General features: G+C 48.4%; 2 protein-coding genes across 2 annotated transcripts in view; one reads left to right on the top strand and one right to left on the bottom strand.

Annotated features, from left to right (window-relative positions):
- Positions 1 to 27,738, bottom strand: part of LOC129342973 (uncharacterized) — an 87,134-nt gene that overhangs the window by 41,779 nt on the left and 17,617 nt on the right. The window lies entirely within an intron of this gene.
- On the top strand, positions 14,788 to 22,194 carry LOC129342971 (phospholipase A2 inhibitor and Ly6/PLAUR domain-containing protein-like). The gene is made up of 5 exons (XM_054998928.1): positions 14,788 to 14,803; positions 17,379 to 17,495; positions 18,158 to 18,313; positions 20,526 to 20,669; positions 21,626 to 22,194. The coding sequence occupies exons 1-5, from the start codon at positions 14,788 to 14,790 to the stop codon at positions 21,784 to 21,786; spliced, it is 594 nt and encodes a 197-aa protein (XP_054854903.1). The 3' UTR covers positions 21,787 to 22,194.

Below are 27,738 nucleotides of genomic sequence, written 5' to 3'. Positions count from 1 at the left end.
TAGGCTTCAGTGATGGTATAGTAATGTTTTCACTCACATTATAGAGAGAGAGAGAGAGAGAGAGAAGGGGGGGAGGCACTGAAGCTAGATTATTTCTTCTATTTTACTGTCCCCTTCCAAAGCCAGGGTGGCATTGGCACAATGCCCCCCTCCCCCCGGCCAGAGCCTTAGTACCAGTATGCATTGACAGGCCCATGCATCATAGTCCTTTTTGAGACCCAGCCAAGTTGTGTGCCTTTTGGAGAAAAATGTTCAAGTTGCTGGTGGGGGTATGAACAATTTTTAGATATCCACTGTAGTGCAATGGCTAGAGAGTTGGTCTAGAATCTGGCAGACTCTGATTCTGTGCCTTGTAGGCTTGATGGATGTTCTTGGCTCAGCCTAAGTAAACAATTGTGTTGTGTTTTCCAGAGGCAGTCTAGGTGATTTTGGGGCCCTGGACAAATGTTCTTGACGGGGCCCCAGAACCAGTGCCGCCCCACCACTGGCTCCTTGCCAAGGCCAAGCAATTTGGCAACCTAGGCCCCAGATAGAGTGGGCAGGAGTGCGTTGTTTCCTTCCTCCCCCCCCCTCCACCCCCTCATACAACTAAGAAGGCCATCGGTGGAGTCACTCCAATGTGAGGCATGGAGCAGCTGTCTATTGTTAGCCTGGTTGTGATGAGGGTGAAACAAATCAAGGGAGAACAGCAATGTGTAAACCACTCTAGGTTCCCATGGGGGAGAAAACCGGGGCATAAGATAAACCTTTAATTTGGTGGGGAGGGGGTATATACATTTTATGTGTATGTGTCTGTATGTTTTATGCATTCAAATCACTTGTGGTGTACTTTAGAATTATATTGAGCTCCACAGTATCCCAAAAACCTTGTCCATGTATTGCAAACCGAAGTCAATCTACCACATCTAGGGTATTCTTCTTTTCCCTACTGCCTTCAATTTTTCTTAGCATTATTGTCTTTTCTAGTGAACCTTGTCTTCTCATGATGTGACATAAGCACTATCATCAATTGATATCTTCAAGGGAGAAAGCAGGCCTGATTTGGTCTGGACATGTCTTTTTCGGAGTCCATGGTACATGTAAATTGAAACTTTCTTCCCACTTCACAGTGTGAATGTTTTTTCCTCCTATGAGCTTTGTCTAAATTTTACTGTACTGATACTGCTCATTTGGCCAAAAGGCCTGCCCTTGATCAATGCCACATTAAATACTTCATAATAAAAATATGTTTTTAGAACCATTTAAAAGTGTCCTTAAGTGCCATACGCCGATTTAAAAAACCATAAGCTAAATGTTTGGGAACACAACCAGATATGTGAATGACTGAAATGCAGCCCAATCCCACTGCTACTTAAAATCCATTTTTGATGGAGGTCTGGATTGTCTTACATTGGTGTCATTGGGCTTGGAATCAGGAACCTGGAAGCGTTCCATGGTGGCTACAACTTTCATGCCAAGGCTAAGAGGGTGGGAACGGGATCTCTCTGGGGTGGCAAACTCTGGCCTTGGAAGTTACTGGCAATTTGGGGGTGGGACTTGTGCAAAGGAAAATCTGAGTAGGGATCTCCCCCAGAATCCATGGTCCGCATTTGCCCTCTAAAGAGATTGCCCTTGGAAGCAGCCAGTTTATCTGTAGGGAACTACTCTCTCTAACCTGAACTCAAGCCCAACCAGGAGTTTGGCAGCCCTAGGAAAATTTCTGAAAAAGATGGCAAAGGAGGGCCAGCAACTGATAGAGGCATGGAAGCCCACACCAGGACAGTAGCAGGGGCCTACTTGGGCAAAAGGGACGACCAGTGCTCTCATCCCCCATAGTCCACTCCTTTCAGCCCCACACAAACCCAGTTCCCCCACCCCAGCTGCCACACACAGACCCAAATCCTCCACTCAGCCCCTCTCAGAACCAAAACCACCCTCAGCTGCCCCACACCGAGTACCCCAGGAACAGGCTGGCCAGCCTGCCCCATTGTTCCCCATGCTGGGAACCAACCTCCCATCAAAGAAGGGAACACAGACACAAAATCATTAAGTTTAAAAAACCTTTATTTTCTCATTTTCAAATTACAAGTGGTCAACAAATCACAACATATTACACTTATTGTCCCTCATAGCACAACACAACACAATTAACTACACATCAGAGAATCTTAAACACAATTTTTTTTTTGAAATGGACAAACAGTAAAGTTTTGAACATTACAACAGGTTACATAGTGAGCGGGCACAACAGGGCATGGAAACAGAAGATGATCATAATAACTACCAGCCTAATACAACTCTCCCTCCATAAAACGACTTAATGGGGGGGAACCACTGCAACAGGGTCCAGCAGAACCTATGTCATTTCCTGTGGCTGTGCTTTCAGTTCAGACACACAAAGCTGAACTGGGCACTTCCAAGGCACTGGACAATGGTATTTCTGGAGCAGTTCTGCAGAGGTCTCCCCCCACCCCCACACCAGCCTCAGAATTTACCTGGGAACATCTGTGAGAGATCATCATTGGCCGGTGCCCATCCACCACTCTTCCCGCATCCCCCAACCATGCAAACCCAACATTAACATCAAATTTTTTTTTTAAACATGAACTGAACATCAACTTTTAAAAAACATAAGCACAACATTTTTTTTTGGGTTTTTTTCCTTTTTTTTACATGAACAGAACATCAACTTTTAAAAAACATAATCACAACATTTTTTTGGGTTTTTTTTCCTTTTTTTTACATGAACAGAACATCAACTTTTAAAAAACATAAGCACAACATTTTTTTTTGGGTTTTTTTCCTTTTTTTTACATGAACAGAACATCAACTTTTAAAAAACATAATCACAACATTTTTTTGGGTTTTTTTTCCTTTTTTTTACATGAACAGAACATCAACTTTTAAAAAACATAATCACAACATTTTTTTTTGGTTTTTTTTCCTTTTTTTTACATGAACAGAACATCAACTTTCAAAAAACAGTACAACAATTCTTCTACAATTTTTTTTACAATGATTTCATCTGATAAAAACACCTAAGCAATCCCTATCTAACCTGTTTCTCCCTCCAGTAGCAATCCATGTTTCTGGGGCATTATTTTTCATAATAAATTTGGTCCCACAGGGTATGTCTCAGTGATGGGAGATGTTTTGAATACCCTGGGGGGGGGGCTTTCAAATTGCTGGGTGTTTTCCCTTTGCCACTGGTTCCTAACCACCCTCCCTCTACTGGCCGGTTTTAACTGTATATACAGGGTTTTATACAGGGGAGAGCGCGATTCCAAAGGATTGGACTCATAGAGGATGCAGGCCACAAGTTGGGCTCACCTCAGTCACTCTGGAAGTCCAGTCCTGAGAAATCGAAGAGGCGAGAGTTGACCTTCAGGAAGGTCAACTGCTCGACTCTCCATGGGAGAAGGCGAGTGCGATGTGGGCCGACAATGTCGCCCGCATGTGAAAAGACGCGCTCGCTCTCCACGCTCGTCGGAGGGCATGAGAGCAGCCGCTGCGCCTCGAGGGAGAGGTCCGGCCAGACCGACTCCTTCCTGGCCCAGTAGCTGAGCGGATCGGTGGAGAGCGACTCGCAGGGCTCCGCGAGGTAGTCCCTGACCATCGCCTCCGCCGGATCCTCTCTCACGGTCCTCACGACCCCAGAGGGGACGAGGGCCCACCGGAGCATCTCCATCTCCATCGGCACTCCGGTGGTGGCCTCGGGGGGGGCCTGCGCAGAGGGGGCGTCAGAGGGACCCGCACGGCAGGGCCCCTCTTGCGTCCCCCCTGTCGACAGGCGTCCCCTCTTGGCCTGCCTGCGCCTCACCCAAGAGCAGAGCCCGTCTCTGGCTTGGGTGAGGTTCCCGTCCCGCTCGGCGAAAGTGCCCTTTATGCGCGGGTCACACATGGTCGCCAACATGTATGACTCTTCCTTAGTGAGAGGAGTTAGCCTGGCAGCTATGCCCTGCTGCAGCCTTCTCACTAATGCGCGCACCGCTGGAACAAGGTCAGCACGGGGCGCGACCCGGTCTGCAAGGGTGGCCAGATTCCTCTGGAGCGTGTGCACCAGGGGAATGACCAGACCGAGGGTCGCCGTGTCTGACGAGACCGCCACAGTGAAGTCCTTGAAGGGCTTCAGGACCTCCACTGTCTGGGTGATGGTGAGCCAATCCTCCCGGTTGAACTCACCCACCTGACTCGCACCGCGGTGCTCGGAGAGCCACGCGTGGAGTGCGGCCTGCTGCTCCACCAAGCGCTCAAGCATGGCGCAGGTGGAGTTCCAGCGAGTGCTGACGTCAGTGATCAGAGCGTGCTCTGGCACACCTGTCCTGACCTGTGTCTGGCGCAGTTCGTGCGTGGCCTTCACGCTGCGCGAGAAGTGACCCGTGAGCCTCCGACATTTCTGGACAAGTAACTGGAGTTCACGGGTCCGGGTATCCACGGGTTCCTTCGAGGAGCCCAACCCCAGCGCATCTCTCACCACTAGGTGAAGCTTGTGAGCGGCACAGTAGACGCTCTCTCGGCTCACTAGATGCGCCGCTGCCCTCATGTTCTTGCCACCGTCCGTCACCATGCATCCCACGGTGGCGGGTCCCTGGCCTATCCACTCGTCCAACTGTCTCCTTAAGGTGGCAGCGATGTTCTCCGCCGTGTGGGACACGTCGAGCACCTCGGCGTGAAGCAAGGCCTTGCAGTAGCCGGCCTGGCGGTCTCGCATCCTTCCCTGTCTAGCTGTGCTAGGCACCTCCCCCCGGCCCCCACCCAGAACCGACTCGGGTTCCCACCAGTGAGCAGTAAGCGAGAGGTACGCTTGCTGCACACTTGGGCAGGTCCAGATGTCCGATGTGAAGTGCACAGTTCTCCCGGCAACCCGGGACAGCTGTGCCTTCACATGATCCCTGGCAGCCCTGTAAAACGAGGGCACCACCGATCTGCTCAACGACGTGCGAGCAGGGACGGCGTACCAGGGAAAGCAATCTTGGAGCAGCCCTGAGAAGCCGAAGTCTTCAACTACGGAATACGGTTGCCCATCCACTGCTATCATGTTGACGATGTGGCGCGTGATGCGCCTGCTCGCCCTCCGGATCCCCTCTCTGGGCACACTAGCGCCCTGCATACCAAGCATCTCCGGGAGAGAGGCTTGGCGTCCCTTTCCTGCAGGTACCCTTGGGGGGAGAGCACCAGAGGAGCCTGCCTCCTTCTGGCTAGCTGGCGGCCGTGCGGCGCCACTCGAACCCTCCTCCCGAAGAAGCACCGCCTGGTGGTGCCTCTTCATATGGTACCTCATCCCAGACGTGGAGAGATGCCACACATCTTTGCCACGGCTGACGCGCTGCCTACAATGCAGGCACAGGGCTGCTCGGGGATCCTCCGTTGTCTGGAAGTGCTTCCAGATTTCGGAGGAAAAGGGCATCCCACGCTTCCCAGGAGAAGCGCGTTCGGGACCACCCTGCGGCACCTCCTGTGAGGTGCTCTGGCCGGACACACCGTGTCCCACTCTCGGCCGGGCAGGTGGGGATGGACGAGGCTGAAGGGGCAGAGATGTGGGCTCTTCCACCACAGTCTCTGCCTCTTCCTCCCGCGTCCTCTCCTCCTGCACAGCCGCGAGAGGCCTGCTGCTGGCCTCAGAGGAAACTGGGGTGGACCGCCCCAGGGGGGGTCTCACGGGCAGTTCCTCCAACATCCTCCGGGTTCCTGGGGTGAGCGGGAGCGCAGGGAAAGTCATGTGCTCCGCGCCCATCCCAGGAGACACCACATGCTGCCCCTCCTCCAGCAGCTGGCTCGCAACCACTGGAGGAGGAGGAGCCTCAGCAGCAGGCCCCTGCCCAGTGCCAGCCCCTGCCTCACGCACCCGGGTTGGGGGTGGCCCTCCAGCAGCTGCCTCAGGAAAGAGAGTCTTGCGAACCCTCTTCCTGTCACCAGAAGCCAGGCTGGTGAACGGCAGCAGCGCAGGGGAGGGCCTCCTCCGCTCAGATGGAGGGGCTGCCGCAGCAGTCCCCCTCCCCCTCCCCTCCTCCCCTCTAGATTTCTCCCTAGCCTTTCCCCCGGGGCCCCTCTCTGCTTTCCTCTCCGACATACTTTCCCCTCCCAAATTCAACCCTAACTAATCAGAAAAGATTTAGAAAACAAAGGTCAACTTTGTTTTCAAGACCTAACTAACCTGCTCTAAATCTGTGCTTCTAGTGGCTCTGTGACTTGGAGATGAACAATCAAGTGCCTTTTTAAGCAACCCTATTTATGTCAGGGAACCTGAGCCTGCCAATCAGCTGAATTCCTCTGGAATTGAGCTGGCCCTAAACCCCAATAACAGGTGACAAAGCCTTAAACACTCACACACTAGTATGCCCGGGCCGGCCTGGCACCACCACGGGTGCCAGAGATGGGCAGTGGAACCCTAGTTATGGGGGCACTAATGGGAAGCCTATTGACAGCTATTACAAATTTTTATATATATATATATATATATAGATTTCAAACCTAACACTCACTCACTAATGCTTTCCCTGCTGAGTCCCTATTTAGTTTTTTAAAAAAAACTAGGCTCGGTTTCCCTAATAATTATGTTGAGGGCAATTATCCACTGATCACCTACCAACTGGCCTACCTACCTAAGAGACACTATTTAGCGGGACCGATGTATCTGTGGTATGTCGGTGTGGGGTGTGGATGTGGTGTTTTGAAGATGAGCCTCCCCCCTCCCAAGCTAGCAAGAACCCACCCCCAAGGCCACCCAAATGTCAACCCGGACTCGCTCACACTAACACCAGTCCTGCAGTCCAGCGATGTTCAGGCGGTCTTGCAGCTGGTCCTCCTCTCCTCCACGATGCTGTCAAGAAAATTGGAAATGTTAGCAGAGTCAACACCACACGCCGCACACGCAACCCCAAAATTCAAGGCCCCGTTGCACAAGCCAAGTCAGCCCCCCCCCCCCTTAAAGGCTAGGGCCAACCAGCAGCAAAACAAAACACATCCACCCAGCAGAGCTTCTGGCCTGTGCAGGCCAGAAGCTGGCACACTCATTTTTTAGTCCTGTGAAACAGCAGTTCATGCCCACCCCACACTCAAACTTGAAAAATGAAACATGAAAGAAAGCTGGCACTGCGATCAATGCTGGCCCCCCTAACCCCCAAACAATATCCTCTTGCCCAACCAGAAAATGCCCCCCCCCCCCGGCCCAAGCCATAAAGACAGAGCCAAAGCATATGCTCGCAGGTAGGCACAGCAGCAGACATAAGCTCAAAAACCAAATTTAACAACAACCCTACCAGTCCACCAGTGCAGATGTCCAGCAATGTTGATCCTCCACGCAGAGATCTGCAGGCCGATGTCCACCAAGTGCAGTCCAGTCCAGAAGAGGTCCACCAACGATAAACAACCTGAATGTGAAGCAAAACAGTGAGTGCCAGGCCAGCAAACGGGAAGGGTTACCAAAGCCGGAGCAGCAGGCCTGTGTGTGGGCCGAAGGCTGGCACAGTTGATCAGGACGGAGCCTGTTGGGAATCCTTGCAAGCAGGGGACCAGACACAGAAACGCAAGCCACACCATTCCAGATTGTGGAGCACAACTGTGAGTGCCAGGCCAGCAACCAAAAAGGGTTACCTTGGCCAAAGCAGCATACCTGTGTGTGGCCCACAGGCTGGCACAGTTGATCAGGACGGAGCCTGTTGGGAATCCTTGCTAGCAGGGGACCAGACACAGAACAGCAAGCCACACCATTCCAGATTGTGAAGCACAACTGTGAGAGCCAGCCAGAAGAAAGGCTTCTGGCCTGTGTAGGCCCGAAGCTGGCACACTCTGGTTTTAATCTTCAAACAGTGGATCAAGCTTAAAGAAGGCAAGCACAACAACCAATGCTGAACCCCCCCCCCCCCACCATCAAACATTGTCTGCCCAACCTGTCCCCCAGGCCATACCTGTGTGTGGCCCACAGGCTGGCACAGTTGATCAGGACGGAGCCTGTTGGGAATCCTTGCTAGCAGGGGACCAGACACAGAAAGGCAAGCCACACCATTCCAGATTGTGAAGCACAACTGTGAGAGCCAGCCAGAAGAAAGGCTTCTGGCCTGTGTAGGCCCGAAGCTGGCACACTCTGGTTTTAATCTTCAAACAGTGGATCAAGCTTAAAGAAGGCAAGCACAACAACCAATGCTGAAACCCCCCCCCCCCACCATCAAACATTGTCTGCCCAACCTGTCCCCCAGGCCATACCTGTGTGTGGCCCACAGGCTGGCACAGTTGATCAGGACGGAGCCTGTTGGGAATCCTTGCTAGCAGGGGACCAGACACAGAAAGGCAAGCCACACCATTCCAGATTGTGAAGCACAACTGTGAGAGCCAGCCAGAAGAAAGGCTTCTGGCCTGTGTAGGCCCGAAGCTGGCACACTCTGGTTTTAATCTTCAAACAGTGGATCAAGCTTAAAGAAGGCAAGCACAACAACCAATGCTGAAACCCCCCCCCCCCACCATCAAACATTGTCTGCCCAACCTGTCCCCCAGGCCATACCTGTGTGTGGCCCACAGGCTGGCACAGTTGATCAGGACGGAGCCTGTTGGGAATCCTTGCTAGCAGGGGACCAGACACAGAACAGCAAGCCACACCATTCCAGATTGTGAAGCACAACTGTGAGAGCCAGCCAGAAGAAAGGCTTCTGGCCTGTGTAGGCCCGAAGCTGGCACACTCTTGTTTTAATCTTCAAACAGTGGATCAAGCTTAAAGAAGGCAAGCACAACAACCAATGCTGAACCCCCCCCCCCCACCATCAAACATTGTCTGCCCAACCTGTCCCCCAGGCCATACCTGTGTGTGGCCCACAGGCTGGCACAGTTGATCAGGACGGAGCCTGTTGGGAATCCTTGCTAGCAGGGGACCAGACACAGAAAGGCAAGCCACACCATTCCAGATTGTGAAGCACAACTGTGAGAGCCAGCCAGAAGAAAGGCTTCTGGCCTGTGTAGGCCCGAAGCTGGCACGCTCTGGTTTTAATCTTAAAACAGTGGATCAAGCTTAAAGAAGGCAAGCACAACAACCAATGCTGAAACCCCCCCCCCCCCCCACCATCAAAGATTGTCTGCCCAACCTGTCCCCCAGGCCATACCTGTGTGTGGCCCACAGGCTGGCACAGTTGATCAGGACGGAGCCTGTTGGGAATCCTTGCTAGCAGGGGACCAGACACAGAAAGGCAAGCCACACCATTCCAGATTGTGAAGCACAACTGTGAGAGCCAGCCAGAAGAAAGGCTTCTGGCCTGTGTAGGCCCGAAGCTGGCACACTCTGGTTTTAATCTTAAAACAGTGGATCAAGCTTAAAGAAGGCAAGCACAGCAACCAATGCTGAAACCCCCCCCCCCCACCATCAAAGATTGTCTGCCCAACCTGTCCCCCAGGCCATACCTGTGTGTGGCCCACAGGCTGGCACAGTTGATCAGGACGGAGCCTGTTGGGAATCCTTGCAAGCAGGGGACCAGACACAGAAAGGCAAGCCACACCATTCCAGATTGTGAAGCACAACTGTGAGAGCCAGCCAGAAGAAAGGCTTCTGGCCTGTGTAGGCCCAAAGCTGGCACACTCTTGTTTTAATCTTAAAACAGTGGATCAAGCTTAAAGAAGGCAAGCACAACAACCAATGCTGAACCCCCCCCCCCACCATCAAACATTGTCTGCCCAACCTGTCCCCCAGGCCATACCTGTGTGTGGCCCACAGGCTGGCACAGTTGATCAGGACGGAGCCTGTTGGGAATCCTTGCAAGCAGGGGACCAGACACAGAAAGGCAAGCCACACCATTCCAGATTGTGAAGCACAACTGTGAGAGCCAGCCAGAAGAAAGGCTTCTGGCCTGTGTAGGCCCAAAGCTGGCACACTCTTGTTTTAATCTTCAAACAGTGGATCAAGCTTAAAGAAGGCAAGCACAACAACCAATGCTGAACCCCCCCCCCCCACCATCAAACATTGTCTGCCCAACCTGTCCCCCAGGCCATACCTGTGTGTGGCCCACAGGCTGGCACAGTTGATCAGGACGGAGCCTGTTGGGAATCCTTGCAAGCAGGGGACCAGACACAGAAAAGCAAGCCACACCATTCCAGATTGTGGAGCACAACTGTGAGAGCCAGCCAGAAGAAAGGCTTCTGGCCTGTGTAGGCCCAAAGCTGGCACACTCTTGTTTTAATCTTAAAACAGTGGATCAAGCTTAAAGAAGGCAAGCACAACAACCAATGCTGAAACCCCCACCCCACCATCAAAGATTGTCTGCCCAACCTGTCCCCCAGGCCATGCCAAGAATAAACTGCAACACCTTTTTGCAGAGGCAGGCCACAGCAGCACATTGCCCAGCATCAAAAAAATTTACAAAAATTTTAAAAAGGCCTACCAGGTGTCCTCTCAGGATGTCCAGCACAGTTGATCCTCCAGGCAGATGTCCTCCAGGCTCCAGGTGCAGTCTCTCTTCTTCTCCTCTCTCGGTCACAGCTCAGCAGCAGCAGCAACAGAAGTGTTCCAGACAGTCTTGCTCCAAATTTAAATCCCCTGCTGCAGCCTCAGCCAAAGATTTAAATCTATTGGCTGGCATGAGAATGCAGCAGTGGGATTGGTGACTCCTAAAGTCCCCAGTCCCCTGCCTTTCCCCACCCACACTCCAAGAGCCACCCTCCTCCTGCTCCCCCTCCCCTACCTGTTAGTTTTGGCGGGAATCTCTGCTGCTTTGCAAATGCAAAGTGCAATGCAATGCTTGCACCTTGCATTTGCAAGGCAAAGCAGGATTCCCTATCCTCCTTTGCAAGAGGGGTGGGGGGTGACAGAAGGAGTGAGTGATTCACTCCTTCTCCCCCCCTCCCCTCTTCTAAGAGCCTGCAGGAAGCCTTTGCTTCCAGCAGGATTTTGCTAGCCGCTTGCTAAGGCAAACGGCTAGCAAAATCAAAATGGCGATTCTCGAATGCCGAAAGAATGCCGAAAGAATCCCGAAACGTTTCGGGTTTTTCTTTCGGCAATCCCGAAACGTTTCGGCATTCCCCGAAACGTTTCGGGATTCTTGAAGAATGCCGAAACACTTTTGTTTCGGCATTCTTTCGGCATTCAGAATGCCGAAACGCACATCCCTATTCTCATTGAGCCTTCCAAATCCAGGCTGCTTGAATCTGCAGGCTCAATGAGAAAGTATTTTGGAAATGTGTTATGTTTTCAGGCTGCTTGAATGTAGAGGCTCAATGAAGATGGGTTTTTGATGGAATGTTGTTTCTGTGCTATCGTATGAGACTCATTTGAGACATGGCTACACCCCTGATGAAGATCTTGGCAGGAACGAGATTTACAATCATCCGCCCACTCCTTGTGTTAACAGCCAGTTGCAATTGACAAATGCTCGCCCTTGGACTGTTTTGGGAGAGTTGTTTTGTTCAGAAGACAGCAGTTTATTGAAGGGTGCAACATACTGCCTATCTTGTGCATGCCTTTAAGAAAGTGTTTGGATTTATATAATTTTTGAGAATCTCAATTGGTTATGATAATATTCAACAGCTTTTGAATGGGTATAAGATGAGATGGCAATTTTGTATATTTACACAAAGAAGCATATAGTTATCGTCAGAACTTTTTTTCTGGGAAAAGAGGTGGTGGAACTCAGTGGGTTGCCAGCACAGGGGGCAACTCTTGGCGGGAGGTCGTGCCCCTGGTACCATGTGCATGTGCGCAAAGTGCGCACACACTTCCAGGACCACACAATGATGTCATTTAGGGTCAGCTGGAACAGGGGGGGCAGGTTTTTAAAGTTTAAATTGTGCCCTGCGAAAATGGTCACATGGCTGGTGGCCCTACCTCCTAATCTCCAGACAGAGGGGAGTTTAGATTGCCCGCCACTCTCCTCTGTCTGGAGATCAGGGGGTGGGGCCACCGGCCATGTGACCATTTTCAAGCGGTGCCAGAACTCCGTTCCACCACCTTCCAGCTGAAAAAAACCCTGGTTATAGTTGTATTTCACATAAGAACTTTGATTAAATTGTAGTAGTAGTTGGATTATCACAATGGTTATTCCTTTATCTTCTCCTGGATACAAAGATCAAGTAAAATGACCGCAGCTGCTCAAATAACATTAACTCACCAAGTGTTTTCTTTTCCGTATGGGGTGATTGGACATGTCTCCAAAATGATAAATACCAAGTCAGATAGCCAATTGTTCAGAGGCATAGTGAGGGCAGCAGGTCTGTCAGTGTGGCACAGCTGCAGATGTACAGGGGCCTGTGTTGAAACAGACAGCTATGATGGCACTGTGCTGTCTCACCCCCTTGTCCTCTTTTCCACTTCGCTCTCTGAAACAGCCTTCCAATTCAGTGCCCTTGGAGCTCAGCACAAAAAGCATTGGGGCACGTCTCAAAGATTTAACTCTGGATTGCTGCCAAACTGAATTAGGGTTAGCCAAGATCTGCACAACCTCATCTACACAGAGTCAGTGCCAGTAGCCTGTGGATCCTGCAGTCAAATTGGCACCGTTTTAGAAGGGGAGGAAGGACTTTTCCCATTACAACCAAACAAGATATTTTTGCAAATTGGAACATACCAAGTCACCCACATTTGGCCATAGCAGTATGTTGTATGTTAGCCAAAAGACATTCTGTTCTTGCCCAGTCTTGGAAGTTTACCTGCTGCCCTGTGGTGAGTCACAGCCTGTCCTAGATGAGCAGACAAGACTGTATCTTGGCCTGTAGAGTACAACTTCTGTTATGGTTGTTGTTCCTTATGCAACTTCACAAGCGTGCCACAGACACTGGGGCAAAATTTCTCATGCTTTCTTTGATAGTTTCCTACTGCAGTACGGCCTAAACTTACAGAGGTTTGAGCAGACAGTTGATGCTATTCTACATTGGCTCAAGGGAGTCTGCATCTGTTGTGAGATGGCGGCGTCCTTCCCGCAGGGCCAGTTCCAGGTTTTGAGGAGCCCTGGGCCAGAGAGTGCTCAATAGCCCCCTCCCCTCCCCTCCGTAAGGACTCCACTTGCACCTCCCTTCCTGCTCCTACCCAGGCTCCCTGCCTGTATGTCCCTCCCCAGTCTGCTCCTGACCCCTCCCTTCACCCACTCGCACAGCCACATTATTATTATTGTTGTTGTTATTAAAATTATCCAAAACACTATCAACCATAAGCAGAGGCCACATGTTATTATTGATTGGCTTTGCTAAGCTGATACAAGTTTCCACCCAAGACCTAAATATCAATCAGATATTGGTGCAATATGTACACTGTTCCAAGTAACGTCGTTTTTTGCCATTCTGTAGGTGTTATGTCACGAAGCTGCAGTTTTCCCATATAAGTTGCAATTTTTTTTGAAATAGTTCCCAGTGCCCTGATGACAATGGGGACTACTGTTGCATTCTTCTTCCATTGTTGTTGTTATTTAATTTATAGCCCACCCCATGAGAGGGCTCAGGGCAGGTTACAATAAAGGATAAAATACAGGAATACGATAAAATCACAAATCTCACAAACATATCATTTCAGCATACATGAAATGGGTGAAGGTGTGGATTTGCTGATCATGCATGGGGGGCAGGTGGCCATATAGCCCCTCCCACAGGTAGGAGACCAGCAAGGGGACTCATTTGATGGATTTAACGCTGGCATGTACTTTCCTCATCATCACCACTGGGGGTTTGCATGTGGTTGGAAGTGCTGTTGCTGCAACCATCTGGAGCACCATTTGCAACACCGGCACACTCTTCCCTGGTGGCGCTGGGCAGCCAGGAGCACAGGAAGGGGTGCACTTGCAAACAAACAGATGGGGAGAGGCAGGGTCACAGGCAGATGGCACAGGAGTGTGAAGGGAGGGGTTCAGTGTTGGGGAAAACTTTTATTACCTGCCAGTTTCAAGGTCGTCCTTCTCTCCTTGTCTGAAAAATAAACCAGGGCTTCAAACTTGGTGATCTTAGAAGCAGAAAAGTTTTATTAGGAGAAGTTCCCAAATAAGCCTGATGCACACGCTATTACAGCAGACTGCATACCAACAAACAGGCAGCACCGACGTTTATTCTATCACACAGGCATGATGCAAGTAAACAACAATTGTTTACAGTATAAAGGATTATTACAAAATTATATAAACAATCCACTGAACGTCCCATGATGTTTGGAACACGATAGATTGACAGGTCAAGATTATGTTTCCTTTCAGGTCATGTAACACAAACTGTCAGAAAGACTCAGTGGTTATCTCTACATTGCTAAGGTAGAACGTACCCAAGGCTGAGAACAGGGTAGAGGAAATATATGTAGCCTTCATTTGTTCTCAGAATGCAAGCTGACTGTACACAACAAGGCCTTCATGTTATGACAATCAAAATATAGGATGGACTGAGGGGTGAGAAGGACACAGACAGAAAAGTTTTATTCACAAGTTCTTTGGTCAGTTTAGACCTCAAAGAAAACAATAGAGCGCCCCAAAATTCCTTGACCTTAATAATAGTGGGCTCTGCCAGGACTGAGACGCCCCACTTCAGGCTGCAGGGATGCCACCCTGGCTTCCTGCTGGGGTTGATGAATTTGGATTTCAAGACTACTGCTAGAAATCTGATAGGCTGGGGGTAAAGGCAGGGTGGAACTTGGCACAACCTGGCAGCCTCCATACTGTAGCCAGGGCCAGAGGGAAGCCTGGTAGGTTCTGACAGGAGCTGGGCAACGTCTTGTGGCTTTGGGTGGAGGATTAGAAGCATCTGGCAGGTCACAGGTGTGGCCTGTCCTGTCCAAGGGTGGAGTGAATAGCGAAAGATCTTTATCGGACCAGATCTCAAACTGAAAGCCTTTTATCACATAGAATTATGATTTATCTCTCTGACTCCATGAATTCACAGAGAGGTGAGCAGAGATTGTCAAACAAAAAAGACCGTCCCCTGCAACTAAGGAGCTTTGAATCTAAACTTTGATAGCAGCAGAGTACAGGGAGGGTAAAAGCGGGAGAAATGCCGGCAGCAGGGGATAAAGGCAAGCAAATATAGCTTTGTGTACTCAAAGGTCATTTCAGTTGGGGAGGTAAAAGGGGGTAAGCCAGAGGTTGATCCAAGACTGACCAACTCTGGAGATTTCTAAAAGACTCACACACACACATACACACAATTGAATTTGCACTTCTAATGCCCTCTTGCCTCAAAATGTATACTGACAACACCGTTCTTAAAAAGCATCCCCTCAAAATCAGCTTTCAAAATTCCATTTTGACTCCAAGAGTGAAAAATCCCCACAGCTTTCCAAATGTGTTTCTATCTGTAGTATGAACAGAAAGTTTGTACAATTTAGTAATTAGAACATCAGAGTAGGATCTGGGAGGTACAGCTTCGAATCCCACTTTGTCATGGATGCTTGCTGGATGACCTTGAATCACACACTCTCAGGGCCAAGCTACACATGACGAATGACACTTGAACGGCAAGTGGATTGAGTGGAGGGCAGGTGAACAGGGAGAAATACACTTGCTGTTGAAGTGTCATTCGTCATGTGTAGCTTGGCCCTCAGTCTAACCTACCTCAAAGGATTCTTGTGAGAACAAAATTGAAGAGGCGGGAATGTTGTAAACTTCTTTGGATCCCCACTGGGGGAGAAAAGTGAGATATAAATGAAGTAAATAAAAAGCAGGTTAGACATGTTCCAAAACAGTGCCACAGGGCCAAGCTACACATGACGAATGACACTTGAACAGCAAGTGTATTTCTCCCTGTTCACTTGCCCTCCACTCAATCCACTTGCCGTTCAAGTGTCATTCGTCATGTGTAGCTTGGCCCTCATTCTAAATTTAGTTGGTGACAGAGGGCCAAGCTACACATGACGAAAGACACCTGCCTGGCAAGTGGATTGAGTGGAGGGCAAGTGAACAGGGAGAAATACACTTGCCGTTCAAGTGTCATTTGTCACTTGTAGCTTGGCCCAGAGACTGCTCAAGATGCTTAGATGGCCAAGATAGACAGTGCATCTATCCTTTCACAAAACCTACCGACCAAAATTGCCCGACTTATCCATCTACCCTGGAGTTCAATGACATTTTTTTCAAACAGCTAAAGTGTTTCAAAGAGGGTAATTACTCATGATGATGTAGACTGCCATCCCACTATGTCAAAAAGAGGCGTTGCAGGTTTTTATATTGATTCAAACCATGTAAAACTAGTCAAAGCCAAAGAAACATCAGGAGAAAAGAAATGAAGCAAAACCTTCCTTCAACCACATTCAAGAAAGGTTATCACTATTTCTAACCTCCCTTTGAACCTTTCTCCCAGTCGGTGCGGTTCCCCAGTCCCACCTCCGCCCCCCACCGCTGCTCACCTGGCTGTCAGGGAGGGAAGGTGGGGGAACAGGCCTCCAGAGCATGCTCCCGTGGTGGCATGATGACATCACTTCCTGGAAATGATATCATCGTACATGCCTGGGGGACGCATGTGCTGTAAAGCCAGGCAAGGAGTTCCCCTAGAGAAAATGGCTGTTCTGGAAGGTGGATTCTATGGCATTATACACCACTGAGGTACCTCCCCTCCCCAAACTCTGTCCTTCCCAGATTGCACCACCAAAATCAAGAATTTCTCAACCCAGAGCAGGCAATCCAATTTGCAGCCCTCAAGAGAAAGCAAGGCTTTCTGCAAAACGGAGCTGGAAGGCAAGAACTCTAAAAAGATCCAGAGTGCCTTTCCTGTTTCTTCAGTGAAGTGCCGAAAGGCAGTAGGGGGAAGAAGGAAATCTGATGAGTAGGTTTATTCAGGTGTGAAGGGAAAAAATGTTTGGGGTTCTCTGAGAGCCAAACTACAAGTGACGCCTTACACAGGTTGGACACTAGTCGGCTTCCCTCAAGTTTTGATGGGAAATGTAGGCGCCCTGGTTTTACAGCTTGGCTCTCCATTACAGCTGCAAGACCAGGATGCCTACATTTCCCATCAAAACTTGAGGGAAGCCGACTACTGTCCAACCTGTGTAAGACGTCACTTGTAGTTTGGCTCTGAATCAACTTGTTTCATGGGCGACAACACTGCCGCCCAGTGGCTGCAGTGGATTTTTTTCCTTCTGTTCCTGCGCTGTTGATCGTTTCTACCATTGCTCCAGAATGCCAGACTGGGAAGTTGGAACTGCAGTTCTTTGAGGGTAAGAATTTCCAGCACAGGTTCTCAGCGCCCTCTCCAAACTACAGTTCTTTTGGGGGGGAAAGTTATGATCAAGCAGGTACACAGGTGACTGTAACCAACCTTTACAAGCACAGCTGCAGAACCGATGATAATCATAGGCACCTCTCTCTGTTTAGCTCCTCTGTGACAGGCAGCAGAGCCTATCACTGCCACAAGTTTCATCACCACCACCACTAGAGAGGCCCTGTTGAGTTCGGAAGGAGCTTTAATTTGCAAAAGCACAGAGAATGTTGTTGATGCTGAAGAGACATTTTTTTCCTTATGTTTTCCAGGGAGCTCTCTCATCTGTGAGGTGTGTCAAGCTAGACAAACCTCCTGCTCAGGAAATCTACAAACTTGCAAAGATTCGGAAGATGTGTGCACTACGATTGTAGGAGAATATAAGATTGGTTAGTGCCTCTATCACATTGGAGGGCTGCTCTTTGCAGAATAAGGGCGGGGGGAGATTAGATCCATCTGTGAATAGATCTCCTGATTTTTTAAAAAGGGAAATAACATCCTTGCAGAGTGAGAGGCGGCTTGCCCCTCCCTCCTCTGCAGTTGGTGGTGGAGGAAAGTGCTGTCAAGTCATAGCTGGCTTATGGCGACCCCTGCTGGTTTGACTTGTACAAAAATGACAACCTGACTCCCCCAGTGCTGATGCAGTGGATGAATACTCCAAAGGCAGGCATGTATGTATATTTAAAAAACAGTAGGGTCAAGGGACTAAGAAATGCAGGGATCACAGGGCAAAAAACACAACAGTGTAGAATCCAGACCCGATCAAGAAAAAGACAGAGAAGGCTAGGAAGGCTCATACTGCTGGAACAGATCGGCCGGGCCCAGTTGTACAACTATCACTTGAAAGGGGCGTGTTCCTACATCGCTAGCACAATTCCACTTATCAGTTTTTAGTTTGGGGGGCGGGGTTGGAGATTTCCAAGCTTAAATACTTGGATTGTGGGAAAATTTGGTTTTCAATCATAGCAGGATTGCTACCCCAGCGCCCCTCTCCGCCCTGCCCCACAAGGTGATGTAAGATCTTAACCTGAGCTTTGTTTCTTTCCCACAGCGGGACGGACCTTCCCGAGAACTTTCAAAGACTGTGCCACCACATCTCTGCTCTGTAACTTCGTCCCCTTCAGCATGACATACCGGCCGAGCTTCTCCATGCGAACGAGCTTTAACTGCTGCAGTACTGATGGGTGCAACTCGGAGCAAACTGAACGTACGCCCTTCTTACCCCTTCTCCTTTGGTATTCTCTCCAGCTGCTCTTTCCCCAAAGTGATACAGGGCTGGAAGAATATGAGCCAAGGCATATGTGACTTGAGGGAGCTGTGATCCGAGATGGACATTAACCTTATGAAACAGCTAGAAGAGGTGATATGCACCATAGTGCTAGAGAACAATGGGTTACCTTTCCCCCCATGTTTTTTCTCTGATAAATAATCACTTCCTCTCCCCCCCCCACTGTTCTGCTTTTAGCCCCAGTGGGCTGGCACAATACAAGTACCAGTCTCCGTTTCTTCCTTAAAAGGAGATGCATTGTGGTTAGGGTGTCAGACTAGGATCGGGAAGACCCAGGTTCGAATCCTTGCTCTGCCATAGAAGCTCACTGGGTGACCTTGGACCAATCATACTCTCTCAGCCTAACCTACCTCACAGGGTTGTTTTGAGGATAAAATAGAGTGGGGAATGATGTAAGCTTCTTTTGGTCCTCACTTGGGAGAAAAGTGAGGTAAAAATAAAGTAAATAAATAGATAAAAGTAAGAGAGGTCTTAAGGAGGACAGCTTTCCTGTTTCCTGTGCTGTGTGGAGGGGAGGGAACCACATACTCCCTCCTCCAATGGGGGTGGGGGAGAAAGAAAATGAGCAAGATCCCACTTCTGCCATTCACACTCACCCCATCTGGGGCTTAGGCTGTTCTTTTGCAGCCACAGCTACTTGCCCCCACCTCAAGAGGATATCAGACATCCAGCTCCCGCCCACAGCTCCCGTCCGCCTGACATGGGCAAAGGGGAGCCCCTTGCTTGGCCCCAGCAAGACAGACTGTATGGGGGATGGCTTTTGCCCAGGGCCCCAGAATCACTCAGCATACCCCTGACTTAATTCAACCTGAGCGATACCTTTCTTTTGTAGGAATTGTGCAGGGGTGGGGGGAAACTAACCCTCCACTTTCCATAGTGACATATCTCTCATCTAAGTGGAGCCCTCCTGCAGCTGATTTTAAGGGTAGGACTGGGAGGTTGGATTGCCAGCTCCAGGTTGGGAAATACCAGGAGATTTGGAAGAGGGGGCGTAGAGCCTGGGGAGAGGCCTCAGCTGGGTAAAAAAAGGTAAAGGTAGTCCCCTGTGCAAGCATCGTGTCATTACTGAGCCATGGGGGAACGTCTTCTTGGCAGACTTTTGACGGGGTGGTTTGCCGTTGCCTTGCCCAGTCATCTACACTTTACCCCCAGGAAACTGGGTACTCATTTTACCTTGAGCTAGCTACCTGAACCCAGCTTCCACCAGGATCAAACTCAGGTCGTGACAGAGCTTGGGCTGCAGTATGGCAGCTTACCACTCTGTGCCACGGGGCCGTAGAGGCTGTAGAGGCCTCCAAAACAGCCTTTTTCTACAGGGGATCTGATCTCTGTAAACTGGAGATCAGTTGTAATACCAGAAGATCTCCAGGCCTGGAGGTTGGCAATTTATGGGAGGAGATACATTTATGGATCTCCAGGTTCAGGTGCCTCTCCCAACTTGTAACCACTTCGCAGCTCCATGGTTGGAAGGAAGACCTGCCGATCAAGGTAAGCTGGGCTTCCATTTGGGTTTCCAGGGCGACAGAAGGAGCGTAGACAGAGTTCAGGCATTCCCCCGGCTCCACTTCCAGGGGAATTGATTGATGGCACCCGACTGTCTGGCTTCCCGAACTGCAGCCAAACACACCGAACCAGGCCTCTTCCAAACGCTGGTTCGTTTGCCATGGACAATAACGAACTGCCGGATCGCAATTGTGTGATCACCAATTTTGTGGGTTTTTGAAGTTCGTAATGCGGTTCGTCCCCATAGCCCTTTTCACACTCCTTACTTGCTTCCGAAACATCGTGAGATGTAGTGCAAAAAACGCAGAAGATAGCAGCTTCTCGAGAGAGTTTTGCGCGACATCGCACAAAACTCGCACAAGAAGACGCTATCTTCCACATTTTTTTGTGCTACATCTCGAGATGTTTCGGAAGCAAGTAGGTAGTGTGAAAAGGGCCCTGGTCTAGTCACAGCTTCTAGGAGCTCTCTCACCCCTACCCACCTCACAGGGTGTTTTGTTGTGGGGATAATAATAACATACATGTAAACCACTCTGAGTGGGTGTTAAGTCATCCTGAAGGACAGTATATACATTGAATGTCGTTGTTGTTATTATGATAAAGTAACCAATTTTTGGTCTGTCCCTAGTGCCTGCAGTCCCCAGGACACCCAATGGCTTCCAATGCCCATCCTGTTTAGCGCTCGGAGTCTCTCAGTGCCGAAACATGGATACTTTGCTGTGCTCTGGAAACGAAGACCATTGTTTTGAAATTACGGGAACGCTGATGATAAGTAAGTTCTTCTGAGTGGGGGGAAGACCGGAACAGCTCAAGAGGTTGGTCTATCTGGGGGCAGTGCAGATGGAAACAAATCAGGAGGACTAGAGTATGCACTTTCCCACTTGTCTGCACCCCTTCCCTCGCTTGGAGCCCCACCAGTGGGTTAGAATCAGGGGTGGTTTTAGCCCCACACTGTCTGATTGCTGCTGCCTTGTCTGCCACCAAGCCATGCATTTGCCCCTCTGCTGGCTGGCATTGCAATCATCTAGGCAGGACAGGGCAGCAGCCGTGCGGCAGCTGGCTAACATGCCAGCTTCCTCATCAGCCCACCCCCTCAGGGGCCGGGCAACTAGCTGTCAAGCTCACCAAGTCCTAGCCACTCACTGCCGCATGTGCCTGCACAATCACTTGGGCGGTGTCTGGGCACTGCATGGACAGTACCTGGGCAGCTTGGCAGTCGCCCACCCACTTCCAGGCTCCAGCAGTGGCTGGACGCTATCTGCACGCTTTCCTGTTTCTTGAGGCTGGGAGGGCCCAGATAGGATGGGGAGGGTTGGCAGTGATTCTGGGGCCCCATCTCACCTTTGGGCCGGGGCCCCAGAATCACTCAGACCAGCCGTGGCAGGAATAAGGGCAAAAGAAGCTGTCGCAGGGAAGTGGTAAAGCGATACAGCATCATGAGATGCATCTGGCGAAGAGAGCTGTGGTTCTCGAAAGCTTACGCTACAATAAAGATAGTTAGTCTTAAAGGTGCTACTGGACTCTTTACTCTTTTGCAACTACAGACTAACACAGCTAACTTCTCTGGATTTAATCCTAAGAAAAGTAATTTAGGTAAATAAGCATGAACGCTACAGCTTTCATTCCCTGCATCTGGGTTTGTTTGGGGATTTTTGGGGGGGAGGGGGGAAGACAACAGTTCTAAACCCTGCATTCACCAGCCAGCCCTGTCCCATTTCTTTCATCCAGACAATATGAATTTCACCAAGGCGTCTGCTGGCTGTGCCACTGCTGGGACCTGTTCTAAAAAAGTTGGTGTCCATCAGTATACCAAGGATATAGTGGATATTTTGACCCAAGTGAAGTGTTATCCTGCAATCCCGGCTGGAAGTACCAGAACAGAGCTGTGATGGATCCGCCCGTCTTCTGTCTTCCACTAACAGCATCACCGCAAGACGGTCCCATTCTTTCCTGAGGACTAGAGTTGTGGTCAGATTTTATCCTCTGGGTATGGCACATTGCAGTCCTCCCCCCACTTCTTATATTTAATAAAGTATTTCAAAAAAATAATTTAAAAGATGACTTAATCCTTTGTGTCTAATTTGTTTTACTGAAAATATTCATATCTGCCTAAGAGTTCTCCCCATGGACAGAGACAGGTAAAACATGGATGCAGTAGAGAGAGATTATCCTCTTTACAACAAAACCCAAATTAGTTGCCACACCAGAAAATTTTCCTATTCTTGAAAAAAGGCTCTTGATCTTTAAAAAAAAATTACCAACAAAACAAAAAGCTTGTTTTTCAAAAACAAAGAAGTTGTAGGCAGTGTTGTTATAGGGGAAGTCCCCCCTTGCTTACAAATAAACAGGAAATTCCCCTGTTTATATACTTATTGGTTGTATAAGATTTTATAACTTTCAATTTAATGTTTAATTGAGAATCTGCATAACTTTTATACTATGCACTTACTTTACTCTCTTTTCTTACTTTATTTTATTTTCTTTAAATTAAACTCTTTATTAAAAAAAGAAAGAGAGAGATGGGAATTCTTCCCATTCACTTTTTTAGATATAGCCATTCATTCCTCTTATTCTCTCTCTGTGTACTGTTGTTCAGTGTAATGCTTAAGAGCGGCAGGACTCTAATCTGGAGAACCAGGTTGGATTCCCCCTCCTCCACTTGAAGCCAGCTGGGGGACCTTGGGTCAGACACAGATCTTTCAGAGCTCTCTCAGCCCCACAGGGGGGTGGGTTGTCATGAGGGTAATAATAACATACTCTGTAAACTACTCTTGAGTGGGCATTTAGTTCTCCTGAAGAGCGGTATATAAAACAAATATTATTATTACAATTATTATGCTATGGCCACTCATCCAATATGGGAAGAGGACTTTCTGGTTTTGAAACAGCATCCCAAGCAAGACATACCCTTGACTTGCTCCAGGGGAAAAGCATCCCAACAGGCTGAAGCTCAGCAGCAGAGAATTTGTTTTGCATGCAGAAGTCCCAGGTTCAGTCTCTGGAACTTCCATTGAAAAGTGGAGGAAGAAATGCTTCTGAAAAATGAGAGACTCTTGACATTGGAAGGTCATGACCTGAGATTTGGTCTTGGGAAAAAATAAATAGAAGGGAGACAGTAGTGGAAAAGAAAATTTGGGAGAGATTAAATTTTAAGTATAATGTTTACTAAAATAAGTGTTGTAAAGAAGAGTGGAAATGAAATATGCATTATTGTTTTATTTCTAAGTTCTGTTTACTTCTTTTCTCACTTGTAAGCTTACTTTACTTTTTCTTTCTTTTTTCTTTGCTTTTTGCCCTTTTTATTGGGCTTTTAATTCTACTAATAAAATTAAAAAAATATAATAACAAAAAAGAATGTTATTTTTCAATCTTTCATTTCACTTTGATTTCTCTTTGAAGAGAAATCAGTGACCCTTTTTGTAACTTCAGCACTTGTAGCAGTTTTATGTTATACACCACAGAGTGATAGTCTAATAGGAAAACAGGAACGCTGGGGAAGATGCTGCCTGCCTCTGAGCATCTGCAGAGTGAAATTCTGAAAATTTGTGGAACCTTCCTTCCTGGCCTGCCTCTCTTCAAATTTCTCTTTGATTAGAAACTGGCTTCAAATTCCTAAGTTTGTTGAAATCCAGGGAGAAATTGTATAAAGAGGATTTAAGGAAATGTCTCTTAACAACCCCAGTTTTATGTGGGGTAAATCAAAGTTCCCGGTGGGACAGTGCCCCCACAGCATAGTTTCAGCACCTGCCATTTAATTTGGAAACCGCTGATAACACACAGCGAGACGACTGAGTTCTTGTAGCATCTCTTTAACCCAAAGAGCAAACCCCTTCCTGGTTTTCCAGAATACTGCAAGATAAACTGTTGAGAAATCTCAGCAGACTTACAATATAAAGCAAAGGATGAGAGCCATCAGCAAGTTATAAGGAGGTGGGTGGAATTGGACAGTGATCTTTGGGTTGAGAACAGAATGGAACAAGCGTGTCTCTCTCTGAAACTCTCTACACAAGACATCTTATACAGGGACGCTCAACTGACTTACTTTCTGTGTGGTCTTATATTCAAATGTACTCTGTCTCCCTAGCAGTGCGTGTATAGCCCCAATGGGAGGACAAATGCAAGATCTTTCACTTGAACATCCCTGTGTAAGAAGTTTTATGTAGAGAGACTCTCTATGAAACGTTTTTTTGGGGAGGGCCTAATGAGTACAGTAATGGAGCTCTGATGTGGCACATGTTACAGAAGAGCAGGGTTTGGAGAGGAATACATGCGCTTGTTGATTAAGCAAATAACAAAACAACTTCCAGTCTGGATGTGGCGATATAGTTACATCATGCCCAGTCTAGTAGAACTAGCTGGGGCTAACAGGAAAGGGCTGGCAAAAAATTCAAGGATTTCCAGGAAGGTATTACATCCATTGCTGATAATCAGTTCAGAGTTGCTGTGCAACTTGAGGAGATTTCTGGGAAAACAGGCCATTGAACTCCCTTCTTGCACCTCACCAAACAAGCTCTTCTCACTTGTTGTCCAAGAGCTCTCATCCAAGCATCACAACCTTTTGTCTGCTCAGGTTCTCTTGTCCTCTCACTCCCCCCATTTCTGCCAATGAACCCTGTGAATGGCTGTGGCTTCCCACCTGTGTGTAAAAGAAGTTTATTGAGTTACAAAACACTGGGTTTTGTTGGAGATTGGATTGATTAGCCTGTGTAGTACTGGTGTGTTATCATGTATATGAATGCGTTGAATGGAGTTAAGGGCATGGAAGAAATGTACAAATTAGATAAGGAGAATTCCATGCATTGAATGTCAGAAATCTACCTGAGAATCAGGCCTTCGGCCTTTGGATTCTCTGGGCTCCATCTCCACAGCCCGGCTGTCATATCCCAGGGCCCTCAGACAAGAAGAATGCCAGAATGAGGCTAAAAACAACTAGAATGGCCAAAAACAACTTTAATATGAAGGGAAATTTACAGGGTAGTTCTGAGCAGAGTTAAATCCCTCTAAGCCCATTGACTGGAAATTGGAATGGTCCGTGCAGATTTTTTAAGAAAGAGTATTGGTAGCACCTTTAAGACTAACCAATTTTATTTTAGCATAAGCTTTCGAGAATCAAGTTCTCTTCGTCAGATGCCTGATACTGACGAAGAGAACTTGATTCTCGAAAGCTTATGCTAAAATAAAATTGGTTAGTCTTAAAGGTGCTACTGGACTCTTTTTGATTTTGCTACCACAGACTAACACGGCTAACTTCTCTGCTGCAAGTATGAAAGATAATATTTTAAAACAATATGTTCATTTTTAAAAGCTTCCTGTTTAACACAGCTCCTGCCTAAAATATTGAAGACTGGTTAGTCTCTCTACAGGAGACACCTTGGTGCATATTCGTCAAGTGTAGGGAGAGGCAGTGTTAGCCAGGAAGCCAGGTTTAAAAATACAGAGCCAGTGGGGATCTCTCTTCAAAGGGTTAGTCAATTTCATCTTTGTCTCCCCTAAGGCCCTGTCAATTGCATCTCTCTGTCTAAAACTGTGGGATTGCAACCAGAGAGCAGTGAGGAATGGAAATAGGCTGGAGCTGCTTCCAGAACCAGGCTTGGACCTGAGAGGTAATAATGGGCTGAAGTTTCCCTTTGGGCATTTCATGGCCCCTTCTCACAGCTGCAGTGTACAGCAAAGCCTTTGCCCTGCCACTGGCTCTGTCTTCTAAAACTACTCTTCCCAGCTAACATTGAATCTCCCAGCACATGTTCTTCATGTGTCAGAGGTCTCATGCAGAGAGACTCTTGCTGTACGATCCAGATGCATCTGACAAAGAGAGCTGCGGTTCTCAAAAGCTTTTGCTACAATAAAGTTGGTTACTCTAAAGGTGCTACCGGACTCTTTATTTCTCACTGTTAGAGTTATATGTAAGCCCATATCCTGATATTTTGTGGCTATTATGGGGTTGTGCAGTGGGCATTATAGGGTTTTGCAGTGGCCGTTATGGGGTTGTGCCCAACAGCATGTGTGAGAACTCCAAAGGTGCCCACGGGATCAAAACATTTTGGGATCCCTGACTTAATAAAAGCTACTACACAACTTCTGTTTCTGGAGTTGGATGGGGACCAACATAGATATCAGTGCTGGCAGGGTGGGGAAGCAGGTAATTCTAGTCAAATGAGGTTTACTTGGCTCTAGGGAAAGAGAAGATTAGGTGAGGTACTGCACAATCCGCTTCAGTCTGTGCTTATGGTCCTGCGCCCAGTACGGAGAAATGCTGGCCGCAGGGACAAAGTCTGGAAAGGACACTTGCCAAAAGTTCATGGAGTGCTGCTCCAACAGTGGCAAAACATACTGCCTTGATTGCAAGCCCTTTCAGCACCCCACAGAGCCAGTTTCCAGGTGATTCCCGGAGCTCCTTTCTCTAGCTTATTAATCCCTCCAGGTGAGCCCCTTAGTCTGACACCCCCCTCTGGCTCTTCCTTTGCACTTGTCCCTTTGGGGGCCTCCTTTCTCTGAGTGAGTTTAAAAAGGAAAGGAATGTGCCACAGTGAATTCAATGCATTTATTCCCCCTGAGCACGGTACAATTTTACCATCATCCCCCCAGTTCCTAAACAGCATGACATTGGTTCATGGAATATAACCTGCAGTTTCCCAGAGTATAATTTGATTTAATTTCTAAATTCTTTAATGCCAAATGAAAACACTCATTGCAAAGGATCATAGTTACACGGCAGAATGCATTTTAATGGGTGCTACAAAAATTGCGTTTGATATATGCTGGTGCACTCATTTATGGTGATCCCTGGTGAGGTTTTCATGACAAAAGACTAAAAGGTAGTTTGCCATCGCCTGCCTCTGCAATCCTGGTCTTTGGTGGAAGTCTCCCATCCAACTACTAACCAAGGCCAACCTTGCTTAGCTTCTGAAACCAAATAGGATCAGGCTTACCTGGGCTATCCAGAGCAGAGACTCTTGTTATGCATAAAGGGAGGGGGTTGTAGCATTTAAAGGGGAACAGATTTATTATAGCATAGTTAACTGCTGAAAAAAATAATTGCTGACTTAGAATTTGACAACAGATTAATTGTATTAACGAGAATTTGAACAGACACAATACATTTTTTTCAACCATTACTGATGTTAAAGTAATTTAAAATAACCAAGGTCGTTGTGCTGCTACCTGTCATAGCTTTTGGGAACAGTCACTGTGCTTATCTTACATACTTTTGAGAAATGTCTCAAACTGTGTCTGAAAACTATAATTTTCTTAAGTCTTCTCTGCCTTTCTTTGGGTGTTCAAAACCCTTGCAGGACTGTAAGTGCAGAGTGCATTTTATAATCTAAAATATTAACTAGAAACAAAGCCCATTGTGCAAATAAATACAACAGGCTCTAGAAAGCTGGGGCTGGGGAGGGCTGGCAGGTGGAGGGGTAAGGGAGGGTCTTGGGAGAGCTGAGAGGCAGGAGGGGTTTGGGGAGCATTGGCAGGTAGAGGGGCAAGGGGGGGTCTGGGGAGAGCTGAGAGGCAGGAGGGGTCTGGTGAGGATTGGCAGGTAGAGGGGAAAGGGGGGTCTGGGGAGGGCTGAGAGGCATGAGCGGTCTGGGGATGATTGGCAGGTAGAGGGGCAAAGGGGGTCTGGGGAGGGCTGAGAGGCAGGAGGGGTCTGGGGATGATTGGCAGGTAGAGGGGCAAGGGGGGTCTGGGGAGGGCTGAGAGGCATGAGCGGTCTGGGGATGATTGGCAGGTAGAGGGGCAAGGGAGGGTCTGGGGAGGATTGGCTGTAGAGGGCTGGGCAGACTCACCGGGCCATCTGCCACCAGCGGCACCCTCCAGAGGCGGTGTTCCATGGCGTACTTTTA

This window comes from Eublepharis macularius, chromosome 15 (genome assembly GCF_028583425.1).
Source record: "Eublepharis macularius isolate TG4126 chromosome 15, MPM_Emac_v1.0, whole genome shotgun sequence".
In the NCBI taxonomy this organism is placed as follows: Eukaryota; Metazoa; Chordata; class Lepidosauria; order Squamata; family Eublepharidae; genus Eublepharis; species Eublepharis macularius.
This window is presented reverse-complemented; position numbering and strand designations above follow the sequence as displayed.

What these genes read in the sequence shown, in the direction of transcription:
- LOC129342971 (XM_054998928.1), top strand. An exon ending in TGTAGGAGAATATAAGATTG is followed by an intron (nt 17,496 to 18,157) that starts GTTAGTGCCTCT and finishes TCTTTCCCACAG; the next exon opens with CGGGACGGACCTTCCCGAGA. An exon ending in TACGGGAACGCTGATGATAA is followed by an intron (nt 20,670 to 21,625) that starts GTAAGTTCTTCT and finishes TCTTTCATCCAG; the next exon opens with ACAATATGAATTTCACCAAG.